This window comes from Diabrotica virgifera, chromosome 2, assembly GCF_917563875.1.
Source record: "Diabrotica virgifera virgifera chromosome 2, PGI_DIABVI_V3a".
Taxonomy (NCBI): Eukaryota; Metazoa; Arthropoda; class Insecta; order Coleoptera; family Chrysomelidae; genus Diabrotica; species Diabrotica virgifera.
This window is the reverse complement of record NC_065444.1, coordinates 205,265,638-205,282,489: the sequence shown is the minus strand read 5'-3', so window position 1 is coordinate 205,282,489 and position 16,852 is coordinate 205,265,638. Positions and strand designations below refer to the sequence as shown.

At 32.3% G+C, this 16,852-nt stretch overlaps 1 protein-coding gene across 1 annotated transcript in view; it reads left to right on the top strand.

Annotated features, from left to right (window-relative positions):
* LOC126879769 (homeobox protein orthopedia-like) overlaps positions 1-10,177 on the top strand; it is a 257,712-nt gene extending 247,535 nt beyond the window's left edge. The window contains exon 5 of the mRNA XM_050643020.1: positions 8,675-10,177. Within this exon, the coding sequence (XP_050498977.1) occupies positions 8,675-8,958 (284 nt within the window). The 3' untranslated portion in view covers positions 8,959-10,177. The remainder of the gene's footprint in view (positions 1-8,674) is intronic.
* The last annotated feature ends 6,675 nt before the right edge of the window (positions 10,178-16,852 follow it).

Here is a 16,852-nt window from a genome sequence, read left to right as displayed (position 1 = left end):
ACACAGTAATAAAACTTTGAAAAGGGTTTTCTGTTTACTTTTTATTAAAATAAACATTTACGTATAAATCACTTAAAATTTCAGAAATTATTAAACAAATGTTTAAAATCACATCGAAGCTAAAACATACAATACCAAGAAATCATTTTCCCCATCATGTGGAAGATATAAAAACTAAATCAATAGTTATTATAAAATAAACTCGACCATTTACAGGATCTTTAGGGAAAAAATTAAATTGTCCCTTTTTGAGTTTAAAAAAGAAATATTTTTAAGTTTTAATGTACATACATTCTTATAATATAATATAAGTAAAATATATATATTAGTTTTTTTTCAATTTTATTTATTTTTAAATTGGTCTTTGTGAACTTAATGACGTAACGAGTGACTTCTATGAAATATAAATATTTGTCTTCTGGAGGCGGTTTTTTTTCGTTTAATAAGAAAATATGTAAATTGCATTTAGGAATATTTAAGATATACGGTTCTCACTCTCCCATACGCTTGTCACACACTAATAATTTTGACCGTGCGATGGTTGCAATTGACATAGCGACTCCAGCAATCATATGGAATCTTTCTCCCTTCACCGCTTGAAACGTTCGGTGAAGGGAGAAAGATTCCATATGATTGCTCGAGCCACTTTGTAGATTTCAACCATCGTACGTTGAAAATGTTTACGCTCGAAACACACACTAAGAATGTTGGAACGTTTCAAGCGGTGAAGGGAGAAAGATTCCATATGATTTCTCGAGCCACTATGTAGATTTCATCCATCGCACGGTCAAAATTCTTATTGTGCGAAACAAGCGTTAGTGTGTGTTTCGAGCGATATACCTACGGTATCAAACAATTGATGAGTGCGGTGAGTTTTTTAGGTGTCTTGCTTTTCGTTGCAACTTTTCTATGCAGCATCGAGATAGTTGACAACTTTATTTTAATTAAGTTTTACTGTACCTACTACTCTGACAAGAAAATAGAGAGGGTGATTCATTCTTAAGAACCGTTTTTAAAACTGGAAACTGTTGGGAAATATGACAATTCCAGCGGCGTCGTTATTTAACTATGTGTTTTTGGTCAAAGCTTTTATGTGAGTTCCAAAATCCACACATATAATTAAAAAATGATTTATATTGTCTACAAACTGTCTGTTGACGACACAGAAATAAGTACTGTGGCGGCGATATCTGTGAAAATAGTATTATCGTCGGTTTCGGATTTATACTTATCATCATATTACGTATCATCACATTTACTTAGTGGTTTATATATTATGGAAAAAATACAGTCTCCTTTGTAAGAGGTATATTTAAAAGACCCCATTAAGGGTTACATCACAAAACAAAACGTTTTCGGATTAACAATTAATCCATCATCAGTGTTAAGCCAATAGCATGCATGCGTGAGCCACCAAAAAGTTATGGGTAAAAACCCTTTAAAAGTTGCAAGATCTTAAATGATACTACATATATGAATAAAATCGATGGGTGTTGCAAATATTCCTGGATATTACCAAAGCAGCACAGGAATCTAACCCACGTGGATGTGATATGAAACGGATGAACCTCACATATTGAGAATTGAGTGTCAGTTACTAGCGTACTACATAATATATAACATAAACTTAGCATTATGGGTTATGGTTCGTTTTTATCGTGTTCTAATGAGTATTCAAGAACCTGGTCAGCTTCCGAGAGCTGTAAAACCCAGATAAATTAATGAAACTAAAAACAAATTAAAACAAATAAAATCGATAGATGTTGCAAATATTCCTGGATATTACCAGAGCAACACAGGACTCTAAACTCTAACCCACGTGGATGTGATATGAAAGGGATGAACCTCACATATTGAGAATTGAGAGCCAGTTACTAGTGTACTACATAATATATAATGTAAATTAAGCTTTATGGGTTATGGTTCGTTTTATCGTATTCTAATGAGTATTCAAGAACCTGGTCAGCTTCCGAGAGCTGTAAAACCCAGATAAATTAATGAAACTAAAAACAAATTTGTAGTAAACATGATTCATTGAAAACCCTCTATACTACTCCTCTGACATAATTTTATTATAAAATGATCAGAAGAAAAGCTATACGACCCAAATTAATGAAAATTTGTTCAAAATTTTAAGCTAGAGATATTTGTTTTTTTTTTAACTTTTTTATGTATTTTTCATTTACTACCTATATAAAAAAAGTAATATGTATGTACTAACAAAGTTGTAGACAATATTATATTAGATATTACTATTATTATTAGATGTTACTACAAATTAATAACATCGTACAAATTTTTTTTCGGTAGTTTACGAGATACAGCTCGAAAATCCTTTGCACTTTTTTCCAAGATAGCGGGGGGGACCAGGTAGGCTATTGATTATGTATTTTAGAAAGGAACTACAACCTTAACGGGGTTTTATTGTTTCATATAGTCAATGGACCTCTAAATATAAAAAACCCGCGGTGTGCTACCGTTTAAAGGGGTGCGTTTTTGAGAAAGGGGTGAATTAGTCCCTAGGCACAGGGCGAATTGGGGTCAGTTCTATGCATGCACTTATGGTGCAAACACGTCTACAGGAAAATTGTTTCAGGTTAAATATACTATCGATATATCATATTTTAAAGTCAAAAATATATTTTTTAGAAAAATATATTCAAAAGAAAAGATAGAAAAAAACACGAAAAATAGCAATTTTGTTTTTTGCCCCATAACTTTTTTACACAGGGATATAGGTACCTATAGGCATTGTTTCACAGAAAAAAAACTTCCATCCTTCCTCTTCAAAATGGCGTCCGGTAGAAGTCTATATGATTTATAGTTTCCAAAATATGATTTTTCAAAGTTCGTCCTTGTTACTTCTCAAACATTGTTCAGTAACTTTTTTCTACGTCGCTTTAGGTATATGCAGTGTTACATTTACTAGGAAGGAAAGTCAATTACTTTTAAAATGGTCAATTGCAGAAGGCTGTATGTCTATTTTTAAGCAAGATATGGATATTCAAAATTTTATACTTTTAATGATTTTTGATATATTTTATGATTATTTTTAAATTTCTCATTATAACTTTTTTATTGTATATTTAGGTATATACATTGCAAATAAAAAAGAAAGATTATTTTTAGGTATTTTTTAGGTATTTTTAGAGCATCATTACAGCTGCTTTCCTGATGAGAACAAAAGAGTTCGAAATGGTCCATAGAAAAATGGTAATGATCTCTGAATCGAAATTAAATATAGTGCCTTTTATCTAAAGATTATTTTCTTTACTTTAAAATGATGTATTGTAAAAAATTTTAGGACTGTTTTTAAACAAGTTATGCTTTTACAAAATTAGACATATACACACATGTAATTAATAATTCCCATGAAGTTGAAACCATATGGAAAACTTTTTTATTATTAACTTTTTGAAAAAAAAATCTTTTTAAAATGGTCTGCATAGTATAAAACGTAAAATTCAATCATCAGATATAAAATTTTATCAATAGTGTACGAGGTATGTTAAAATATATGCATTTCGCTCAAGAGTAAAGTACCTTTATATTTCACAATACCGAAAAATGTTATTAAGAAAAGTTATTTGGAATTAAAAATTATGTTATAATGTGCAATTATATTCTTTTAATTGAAAAAAAAATAAAAAAAAATAAAAATTTTTCTCAAATTACGGATACCCTTGGATATCCTACGGATATCTGGTTTAAAAACAATCCTAGAATTTTTTTGTAATACACCATTTTAAAGTAAAGAAAATAAGCTTTTCTTTAATCCACAATGTATATACCTAAATACACAAGAAAAAAGTCAGAATGAGAAATTAAAAAAATAATCATTAAAAATTTCAAAAAACATTAAAAGTATAAAACCTTGAAAAACATAATTTGCTTAAAAAGAGGCGTATAGTCTTATAGATTAGACCATTTTAAAGGTAGTTGACTTCTCTTTCTACTAAAAGTACCATGGCATATACCTAGAAATGCGTAGAAAAAAGTTACAGAACAATATTTGCGAAATAATGAGGAAAATTGCCCAAAACTGCTGTATGTGGCGAACTTTGAAAAATGCTATTTCGGAAACTGTATATCCTAGAGACTTTTATCAAAAATTAAAAATGAATAACCATTTTCAATTTCGTTGGAAACCGAAAATACAGCCGGACCATATTCTAGTCCAATCAGAGAGTGCAGCAAGCACCTCTACCGGTTTCGAAACTGATTAGTCTCTCATCAGGAGGCATATATGCTGCTCTCCCCGATCTAACCAAAACAAATCCCAGCGTGCAGTCCCGTCATCTTTCTTAGTCTCAGCATCCGTATGGCTTGCAAATTGTAGAAGCCTCGGAGGTGTAACCAGAGAAGGTTCCCATTGTTATCATTCTGGTGGGGTGTAGAATAGCATCATGTTGTTTTATATGCCATTAGAGTGAAAACTAAGTCTTTTTGCTAGCAGTTACCGCTAGGGCATTTATGCCGTTTCGGTCGTTGCGATCCGGGACTGCACGCTAAGGTTTGTTTTGGTTTAATCGGGGAGAGCAGCATATGTGCCTCCTGATGAGAGACTAATAAGTTTCGAAACCGGTAGAGGTGCTTACTGCACTCTCTGATTGGACTAGAATATGGTTCGGCTGTATTTTCGGTTTGCAACGAAATTGAAAATGGTTATTCATTTTTGATTTACATTTACTCGGATTGGAGTACGAAGGGAACCATTCTCGTTGGAACTTTACCGCGCTGAGCAGATGGGACGTGAATTGTAAATTGTAGAATTCCCTCATCTTCCTTAGTCTCAGCATCCGTATGGCTTGCAAATTGTAGAAGCCTCGGAGGTGTAACCAGAGAAGGTTCCCATTGTTTTCATTCTGGTGGGGTGTAAAATAGCATTATGTTGTTTTATATGCCATTAGAGTGAAAACTAAGTCTTTTTGCTAGCAGTTACCGCTAAGGCATTTATGCCGTTTCGGTCGTTGCGATCCGGGACTGCACGCTAAGGTTTGTTTTGGTTTAATCGGGGAGAGCAGCATATGTGCCTCCTGATGAGAGACTAATAAGTTTCGAAACCGGTAGAGGTGCTTACTGCACTCTCTGATTGGACTAGAATATGGTTCGGCTGTATTTTCGGTTTGCAACGAAATTGAAAATGGTTATTCATTTTTGATTTACATTTACTCGGATTGGAGTACGAAGGGAACCATTCTCGTTGGAACTTTACCGCGCTGAGCCGATGGGACGTGAATTGTAAATTGTAGAATTCCCTCATCTTCCTTAGTCTGAGCATCCGTATGGCTTGCAAATTGTAGAAGCCTCGGAGGTGTAACCAGAGAAGGTTCCCATTGTTTTCATTCTGGTGGGGTGTAGAATAGCATCATGTTGTTTTATATGCCATTAGAGTGAAAACTTAGTCTTTTTACTTTTAGGAAACTTCATTGTGAAGAAAAAGAATGTAAGTTATTTTTCGCTAAAGCAATGCGTATACCTATATCCCTGTGGAAAAAAGTTATGGGGCAAGAAACAAAATTGCTATCTTTCGTGTTTTTTTTCTTGGTTTTCCTTTGAATATATTTTTGTAAAAAAAAATATTTTTGACTTTATCATGTGAGATTTAGATAGTAAATTTAACCAAAAACAATTTTTCTGTAGACGTGTTTGTACCAAAAGTGCATAGAACTCACCCTAATTCACCCTGTGCCTAGGGACTAATTCACCCATTTCTCAAAAAGGCACCCATATAAATGGTAGCACTCCGCGGTTTTTTCAAATTTAGAGGTCCATTGACCATATGAGACAATAAAATCCCGTTAACGTTGTAGTTCCTTTTAGCTGTCTTATTTTGAACATAATCAATAGCCTAATGGTAAAGACCCCATAAAATTGAATTTAAAATTATGTATACCCTCCTCAACATATTGTAAAGCTAAGGACTAAACAATGTAATATTTCAATGGACTATTAAGGATTGTGTTAATTTAAGTGTATGATTATTATTTCAATGTGCTAATCTTATCTCATTATGTTGTGAGGCGGCTCCCGTATGAGAAATTGGTTTCTTTGCTGATTCTTGTTCCAAAATAAAAGATACCCTTAAAACAAATCAGGAGGGTGCCAGGCTGAACTTTTGGGCAGAAATATTTTAAACAATTTTTTTTAAACAGATTTAAAAAATCACCTTTTTTGCGAATCCGAAATTTTAGGTTTTTTGGTCCATTCAAACAAAATGGTCTCATTTCATTTTTCTCAAAAGTTGATATTAGTTCTCGACTTATCAGCGATTTAAAATAAATATGAAAAACGCGAAAACACGCGTGTAATTGGACTTATTTCAATATAGACCGTTGTTTTTTTTATTTTTTTAATTATGCGCCTCCACTTGACATTTAAGCCGTGGCGCACCTCTGCGTGTCGCGCTATATGTAGCAATTCTAAGACACTTATAATAGTATGTACATCTTATACGTAGTTCTGTAACAAATGCCCAACAAATACTAACATTTACTAAAATTTTATAATTTAATATTAACATAATTTTTTTAAATAATTTATTTATTTATTAAATTAATTATTGTCAATCTGCAAATTACATACGCCACTCATATCCTTGTCAGACCCGAGCTTATGCCAAATTAGTCAGAGTGTTGTTTTATGAATTTTTGATCAGAATTACTTCTAATTACATTACGTTATCAAAACAATCTTTAAAATGTTTTTTCCAATCTATCTTGTAAATTAATCCTTAGAAAAAAATATTACCAGATCTAATTTTTTCGTTGACTGATAATAAAAAATTAAATAAGATTTATCTCGTGAAGTGTCCAATTGTTTAGCGTCCTCAAAACACAAACTTTTCAGTTCTACTAATGGTTTAAGTACTGCTATAATTTTGAAGTATTTCTTACATAGAGCAATACGAGTAGACATGTGCCATGTGCTTCAAGAAACAATATGTGGCGCCAAAATCACGTTAAGAAACGTACACTGAAAAATATGAACTTTGATTAATTTGTCCATATATGTGTACGCGTGGCCCGACGAGGATATAGTGCCACAGACGCGCACCATATAGGGCGAAAGGCGGTGGAGCGCCGTCGCGGCGCTGCTGCTAAAAAGTTGGTAGGACACGCATAATTAACAATTAAGAAATAACGGTCTAAATTGCACTAAACTTAAATTACTCGTCAGAATCTTGAAATTAAATGTGAAACAAGTAAGCGATAGACTACCCCAGCTATTTGAAATAATATTCGAAAATATTACCTCAATCATCCAAGATAGCCACCGCTACACCCTTAGCTTAGCTCAGTCTCTCAAGGTGTGCGTTCGTCCTGTCCTAATCTTAGAAATTAACTACGAAAATTTGGAATGAAGCAAACAAACCAATATTTTTAACTAATTATGTTTGTTGTTCAAAAAAGATATAATAAAAATATGACTTTTTAAGTGCATTAACAAATATATCCAAATTCTTGCCAAAAACTAACAATTTGTTGATAATACTTATGGCTTTGTGGTGTTTGGTTCGATGGTAATTTCTTGATGTCGAATGGTACTGCTGATGGCTCTGCAACGGGCTCTGGGGTTGTAGGTGTTGTATTCCGCCAGGCCTACGGATGTTGGTCGTTGCAGTTTTGGTGATGTGGTTGCAGTATGGATGACATGTCCCTCGTTCTTGTATCGCCGGCGATTTGAGGATCCTTGAAGCTCCAGAGGGAGGACGGTGATCTTTATCCCAAAAACCCAAGAGAATGATAAATCTGGAAATAGATCGATATTTTCAGCTCTGTAATTGCCTTTTATAATATTACCAGCACCATTTTGAGAATTGAAATGACAGCATGAACTGTAGAGAGGTAGGCATGTTCCGTATTAAGACAGATATTTACAGAGTAAGAATATACGGGGTACGTTCAGTATGATGAATTAGACGTTAGATGAAAAGAGATATATTAAATAGAAGATAATAAAAGAGGATAATAAAACAGGATAATAAAAGAGGGCGCCAACGAGTTTTTAACGAAGAAAACTGGTAAAACGAATAGAAGAAAATTATTACTAATGAAATATTAAAGAAAGTAAAGTAAAATAATTGTTTAAAAATAAAATATCAAAGATATGACGTTTGTAACGTTATACACTCCGCTCACCCATCAGAAAAAATTTGAACATAAGTGAGAAATTTTTCTCAAAGAAAACAGGAACGTTACAAATGTTTAAACTTCAATTTAGGTACTGGCAACCTTAAATATAACAATTTACATATTTATGAGTTTTCAAGCCTCAAAAATGCGTATTTTCGCATTTTTCAGATTTTACATCGTCTGTTCCTGGAAAGCTATTAACTTTTGAGGCAAATTAATCAATTTTTGTTTAGAATTTGTTTTAGAAAATTATTAAACATTTTTATCCGAATAAAAAAAATTTGGCTGAAATTCTGAATTTTTGCCTAAAAATTTCGCCCGACACCCCTTCTGATTTGTCAAAAGGAGACATTTTTTAACAGGAATCCGAGAAGAAACCGAATCAGAAATTTTTCATACTCATACGGGAGCTATCTTAATGGACATGGACTAAATTTTAGTCATTATGTATCCTAAAAATATTCCTTAAAATAATTTGTTTTACAATTATTACAATAGCTTTTTTGATTCATAAATAATACAGAATTTTTCTGTTCTAGGCGACAGTATGATGACATACTGCAACAGCGGTGGCGGCGGAAGCGGCAGCGGAGGCACGGGTGGCTCACCCACCCCCCAGATTCCATGTTCGAATGCCGCCACCCCGCCAGTGGCAGCAGGCGCCTCCCCTAACGGCGTTGGTACAGGCGGAGGGGAGGAGGACGACGTCTGGCGCGGTCATAGCATCGCGGCGCTCAGGCGTCGGGCGTCCGAACTCAACGCCAGCATTCCGTCTTATCTACAAATCAACTACGACGCGCATAACAACGCATCTGTATACTAACTTTTTATCTTTTTTCTCTTTTGTGGTTCCTTTTTCTTTGTTCTCGTACGGGAGAGAATGCCCGTGGAAAAGGAATGTATTGTGAGTCAAAGTGGTTCTGTTAATTTTTTATGTGTACTTATATTGATTTGGTTAGTATTTTAAATTATTAGGAAAAATTTAAACACATATTACAGGGTGTATCAGTACAGCTATAGTCAATGGAATCATTTGCGTCCATTAGGAGTTTTTGAAATATTAAAAAGTTCCTGTTTTTCTGTTTTTTAAGGTGATTTCTTTTATTTAAAACAAAAAACCGCATTCACCGGAAGGATATTAGCGACATGACGATTAGACTATATTTAAATGCAATTAACAGTACTTCCATTATTAAATTTTATACAACATATTTACAGTTGAGTCCATTGTTCTTTACCCGTGCGTCATTAATTAAAGCATACGAAATAAGTCGAAAATTTACTCCATGCATCAGCAAGTGACAGAAACTGCTCCGATCATGGATTATATTATAAGATTTGACGTTATCAAATATATAGAACGAAATTGTCCCCCATTCCTTTTTTCGAATTCAAAATATTCAATTAAATGCAAAACGAGTTCTTGTGCTTGTAATGTAATATTTTTCCAGGCATAATCTAAAAAAATTCAATAATATATTTTCGTTTTGTCATATTTTTCACTTTTCCGGAAACCTAAACAAAACAATTCTTTAACTGTGCGAATGAACTTTGTATGTAAATTAATAGCAAAATAAAATACACTTAACATGAAATTTTAAACTATAATTTAAAATTAGTTGTGAAAGCAACTGTTTGGGTAATATAATTAACTTCCAAGTGCAAAAATGGACAAAAATTTAACAAACTGACAGCTACAAGTAAACAAAGCAGAAACGTTACAAATTGTACTTTTAAAATCCGACACCGTTCCCAATCGTCTTTTTTGTTAATACCTATCTCTTTCGATGTACTGAGTCTAGAGCGTTCATAAAAATAACATGTGTCTTTAGTTAATAACAGCTGGTTTGTTTTTAGTTTCATGCGTGGAAGACAATGATGTTAGATAAAAAGTATGTGTTTTATTTCGCCAGATATTAATGGCGCAAGGGTAAAGAACCATGGACTTTAACTGTATACCAGATAGATACCCTATAAAAATTATGTGTAGCCAAGTACCGCTTGCAAACTCTTCGGGATGACAATTGGTCCTTTTACCCTATGACGGCCGATATGCAATTAAGAGATGATCAGTGGGTCTCACAACAGTGGGGCGTTAATATTTAATTCCGATCGCTTAAAAAGTAAAAATATTTAATTTACTGTATTTTATGTTCAGTAAGAATATTGGATTTTACTCTATCAAAGGCAAATAAAATTAATATATGTATATACAGGGCGTGTTAAAAGAAGTGGGACAGAATATTTCGATATTCGAAATTATTAATTTGTCGACATCAAATGTTCATCAAAATGTTCATTTTGCGTAGAATGAAAATTATACGAATGATTTTGCATGCAGTAAAATTGGAAAATACTTGACATGTTGCTGGTATGTCCAAATTTGAATAAAATACATCCAGGATTTTACTTTCTACAGACACTGTATTAAATATAACCTTGAAACAAACCTTGGCACTAAATCACTTCAGAGTTTTCAGCAAAACAAAAGGTTTAAAAATTTTGCTAAAATATTAACTAACACCAATACAATTCACAACCATCATATAAATTTTAACGATAAACAAAAGTGTAATATAATAGACCAGGGCGCATCTGTAAAAATATGAGTACATTTGGACGTTGAGAGGTGACTCAAATTTTTTTGCAGAAATTGCTTGAAAATAAATTAAATAATAATATTTGAGTTATCCTCCCTCTCAAAAAGGTCCGGAACATTGTTTAAATCATCAAAATGTCAAAAAATTAAGGAATAATTCGATTTTTTTCTTGGTTTTTTGATTATAACTTTAAAAGTGTTCATTTTCGAGAAAAGTTGTACTGACATAAAAGTTGCGTAATTAAATTTCCTACAACATATAATTGGCTATAAATTTAAAAAATAGTCACCCTTGTTGCAAAATAGCAATAATTTTGAAAAAAACATACAAAAACAAGTATTCGCATTTTACGTTTTTCAACCATTTATGCTACACCTAGGACCTTCATATTTCACCTTAAAAAAATTTATGATACAGTAAAACAGTACTGTAAATTTCATTAAGATCGGTTTAATAGATTTAGCAAAATAAATTTTGCAATCCAGCTTTCGTAAAAAAAATTCATTTTTTCAAAATGTTACAGGACTGACAATAAAGCAGATAGCAAGTTGAAATTTTTTTTGCGTATAGAAGTGTACTGTACCTTTCATTTGCAATTTTGCAAAATTAAAATAGATTAATACCACGGCGTCAGGAATTTTTTTAAATAAACATTAATTATTGGTCTACGCGCAGAACAGCGGATAGTTTGCTCTGATTGGGCATTCCAATGACCTTTGATAATGAATGATACATTTTAATTTTTATTACATTTCGATATAAATAAATAAATTTGTTTATTGCAAAATAAAAACACATACTCTATCCTTTGAAATAACACTTTTATTAGCAAAAACTTTCTTTGTTCATATATTTTAACTTAAATAATAAAAGTTTATTATTTTTAAACATATGCAATTGTTTAAACAATATTTCAGAAACAATAATAAAATTAGTTTGATTTTTTTGGAATTAAAATATTAAAATACAACAAAATATAGCGTAAGAAAATAATATATTAGATAAAGATTGGAAGAAATTTTGGTGGAAATCAACTTGTGTGAATCGAACACCGCTGTCCTGCGCGTAGCACCAAAAATTATTGTTTATTTCAAAAATTTTCTGACGCCGTGGTAATTAATCGATTTTAACTTTGAAAATTGCAAATGAAAGGTACAGTACACTTCTATAAGCAAAAAAAAATTCAACTTGCTATCTGCTTTATTTTCAGTCCTGCAACATTTTGAATAAATGAATTTTTTTTGCGAAAGATGGATTGCAAAATTTATTTTGCAAAATCTATTAAACTGATCTTAATGAAATTTACAGTATTATTTTATTGTATCATAAAGTTTTTCTGTGTGAAATATGAAGGTCCTAAGCGTAGCATAAATGGTTGAAAAACGTAAAATGCGAATACTTGTTTTTGTATGTTTTTTTCGCAATTATTGCTATTTTGCAACTAGGGTGACTATTTTCTAAATTTTTAACCAATTCTATATTGTAGGAAATTTAATTAAGCAGCTTTTATGCCAGCACTACTTTTCTCGGAAATGAATACTTTTAAAGTAAAATCAAAAAACGAAGAAAAAAATCGAATTTTTCCTTCAACTTTTGACATTTTGATTATTTAAACAATGTTCCGGACCTTTTTGAGAGGGAGGATAACTCAAATATTATTATTTGATTTATTTTCAAGCAGTTTCTGCAAAAAAATTTGAGTCACCTCTCAACGTCCATCTCAAAACAGATGCGCCCTGGACTATAATGACAAGTTTGAATTTGATCGACTTTGTCGATAACAGTGTCGTTAATAGATATTTTTTAACACCATGAATCATTTTCCAATGATTGGGTGGATTTAAGAAATCCATATTTACTAAACAATTTTTTTTACGTGTATAAAGGAGATTATTATAATTATGACATGGTACTCCTTATATTTTTTAAATAATATAGTTTTGTTAAGGCATAAACTTTGATTATTGGCTAAACCTACATTATACGATACGTCACAAGAAATTAAAAAAAAATTATTATATAAATTCACTCTTTAAACAAAATACAGTGCGCTGGAATAAGTGCTACTCCCCTCCCTTAATAACCTATTTATTTCTATCACATAAGCAAAACACTCGGACAGGTCGATTTTTAAAATAATCAAAATATATTATAACATCAATGTTTCGAACTTTACGAGAACCCTCTTCAGGTGACAGGCAAAACTTTGATTTTTTTTAAATGGGAAAGTACATCATGTGATAGCTCATTTAAAAGTGTTTGAAATACTGATTACACAAATATATAATACTTTAATCCTTTTTGAAGAACGTAGGCGCAAAATTTCGATCGAATTGTTTTTAAACGCATTAATTTTTTCGAATCCTGAGAAAGCTAATAAGTATTTTTGAAAAATTTAAACGCAGAATAAAATATTGCAATATTACCGAGGGCAGAAAGTCTCTTAGAATAAACAAAAATCTCTATTGAATGATATATTTGAAATAAAAAATCTGATTAAATTTTCTTTTTTTTTCAACCCTGTGACTTATTAAAATAATCATTACAGGAGTTCTCAGGGACTTTTGACCCTTGATAATATTGTAATATGTAATATTTCATTCTGAGTTTAAATTTTTCAAAAATACTTATTAGTTTTCTCAGGATTCGAAAAAAATATGAATACATTTTACAATATTTCGACCGAAATTTTGCGCATACGGTCTCAAAAAGGATTAAAGTATTATACATTTTTGTAATCAGTCTTTCAAAAGCTTTTAAATGAGGTGTCACATGATGTACTTTCCCATTTAAAAAAAAATCAAAGTTATCACTGTCACCTGAAGAGGGACCGCGTAAACTTCGAAACACTGATGATATACTATACTATGATTATTTTAAAAATCGACCTGTTCGAGCGTTTTGCTTATATGCTAAAAATTAATGGGTTATTAAGGGGGGTAACACTTATTCCAGCGCACTGTATATTCCGTACTATTGCAATAAAATATAAAAACGAATAAACGAAAACTTGTTGAGTAGTGCGGATTGACACAACAGACCAGTAAAATGTTATTCATACAGATAGTGGAAAATATATAGCCGCTTATCTGGTCCGCTAATAATAAAGTTATCAGCATTTAATTGCAAAGCGGTCTTCTTAGGTGGCAAATACTTACACGTCTTTTAATGTCCTAAATATATATGCATTATCCATCCGAATCAATTACGAAATGGTCTATTCTATTATACTGTCCACTACATCACAAAATTGAACACTTTGGTGCTTCGTTACTTCTGTGTTGCTTCTCTGGTGCTTCTTACTCGTCGTTACCGATAGCGTCGTGAACACTTACAACTGCTAAATTCATTACCTTCGATAGGAATGTGGAAAAGTATCCAAAAGAAGTTTACTATTCTTGGTTTTCTTGGTTTATCTGAAGTTCCAAATTTTTCGTTTCCTCTATAGCAGCGTTTCCCAAATTTATTTTTCTGTGGCCCGGTTATTTTTGTGCTTATCCTTCGTGACCCACAAATTTTTTTGTATACCCTGGTATGTGTGTACAAGAAAAATATTTAAATATTTATTATAGTTTTATATATTTTAATAAAGAATCAGTAGCTCAAACAAAAATGTAATAAAACAAAATAAAAATCAAATAATTTATTATTGAGAAGTATGCAGTTGTTTCCGGTTAACTAAAAAATTCACGTTTGGAGGAAAAAATATTAATATTATCCTCAGGTTCTTCCAAACGATTTCGATATGTATTTATTTTTGAGTAAAACCAGTATTGAAAACCCCACGTCACACCTATAGGTCGTAACAAAAGAAATTAGAAATTTTATCGCATTTCCTGCTAAAACTGGGTACTCCTGGCGTCAAGGCAGTCAATAATATATCAGTGGTAATCATCTAAATCAGGAAGGAAGTGTCTCGGATTCTCTGTCCATTGTAAATGGATTCCTTATCCATACTTTGTTGCTGTGGATAGGGGAATATTCCTTCAGATTTGCCTCCAGAACAGGTGTTCCTTGAAAGCTACTGAAATCTCATCCTACAATGAATTCACGTTATACTCTTTTTGTAGTTCTGCTTTTTAAAAGCTTTGTAATTTCCTGCTTGCGCGCGACGTGTCCTCAAATTAAGTTTTGTTTTTGCAGCTTCCACCTTCTCTTGTACTCTAAATACATTTACATTGCTACCTTGTAATGTCATATTCATTGTTCAAGAAGTCAAAAATATCACAAAGATAGCGGTGGCGTCAGTCAGAGCGCGGCCTTAAAATGCAAGATGTGAGACGGCGAGACGACGCGACCCGGCATTTTTCTTTCGTGGACCGGTACCGGGTCGCGACCCACCATTTGGGAAACGCTGCTCTATGGGATGTTTCGAGATTTTGCATGCCTTGAATTGCACTGAGACAGTCGGAAAGAATGATACCATAGGAGGTGCTTTTGATATTAACAGACTGTAAACTTGGAGTTTTGGGCCTTTTTAATAATCCACATGCTTTTAAATAGTAATTGAGTACTTGTGTCTGTGATGGCGCTGGCAACCCAGCCACTTTTTCACTTTTCTTTAAATTAGATCAGATTAATTAGTATGTAATATTTTTTTAAATTAAGAACTTTTTGTATACTATACTACAATCATAATAAAGCTACACTAAAAATAAATAAACCAAGGAACGGCGGATGTTACGAGGAGCAGTCCCAAATCATAATTTACAATATGTATATACATACATTGTAACTCTCAAATCATGATTTGGTAGATCTATAAGTTTCATCATCATCATCATCATCCAACCAATTTACGTCCGCTGCTGGACATAGGTCTCCCCCAATTGTTTCCACACTTCATATAGTTCTAGATCTATAAGTTTCTACATTGGTAATAATCATGATTCGGGAGTGCTCCGTGTAACACTCAACTTGGTTTGTTTATTTTTAGTGCATCTTTATTGTGATCTTAGTATAAGTTCTTTTAGTACTGTCGCCAGTGGGGGTAAAACGGCCTCCTTAATTCAGATGGACTTACCCAAGTTTTTTTATGTATTTTGACACGTAGAACACGAATTTTTTGGGTAACAGTCGATCCGGATGTCGATAAGATTGTTATAAACAAAGAACTTAAGGAATCACATAATAGCGATTTTTCGCAAAAAAACATTTTTTTGTATTTTTGGGGCCATTCTAAGCAAAAAATGTTTTTACAAGTTATTTCGTAGGATGCATAGTTTTTGACATAAACGCGGTTGAACTTTCAAAAAATCGAAAAATTGCAATTTTTGAACCCGAAAAACTTTTGATTGAAAAATAAAATAGCAATTCTGCTTACCGCATTTGAAAGTTCAAATCAAATTCTATGGGTTTTGATTACTTTCATTGCTAAAAATAAATTTTTTTATTGTTAAACAAAGCTATAAAGACATAGTGATTGAATGATATTTTCAGAAATTTTCAATGCATTTCTCATTTGAAATCCATCAAGTAGGCGCGCATACAGACAATTTCTACGTAAATTACGTACCTACATTAAAACGCATTCATTGGGCACGGGAAACACTATGTGTTTATGGCTTTGTTTAACAAATAAAAACTTAATTTTTAGCAATGCAAATAATCAAAACCGATAAAACTTGACATAAAGTTTCAAATGTAGTAAGCAGAATTGCTATTTTATTTTTTAATCAAAAATTATTCGGCTTCAAAAATTGCACTTTTTCGATTTTTTGAAAGTTCAACCGCGTTTATCTCGAAAACTATGCATCCTACGAAAAAACTTGTAAGACCATTTTTGCTGACAATCACCAAAAAATACAAAAAAATGTTTTGTTTTGCGAGAAATCGCTGTTATGTCATTCCTCAAGTTCTTTGTTTATAACAACCTTATCGACATCCGGATCAACTGTTACCCAAAAAATTCATGTTCTACGGGTCAAAATACATAAATAAACTTGGGTAAGTCCATCTGAATTAAGGAGGCCGTTGTACCCCCCCTGGCGACAGGACTATTTCTTAAAGTTGTGTTCTTACTTATTTGAAATTTGGTTTCTCATGTGTTATAAAGTTCATTATGAATATCATCGTAACAATGTAAGCATTAGATTCAGATATTTTGATATAGAAGAT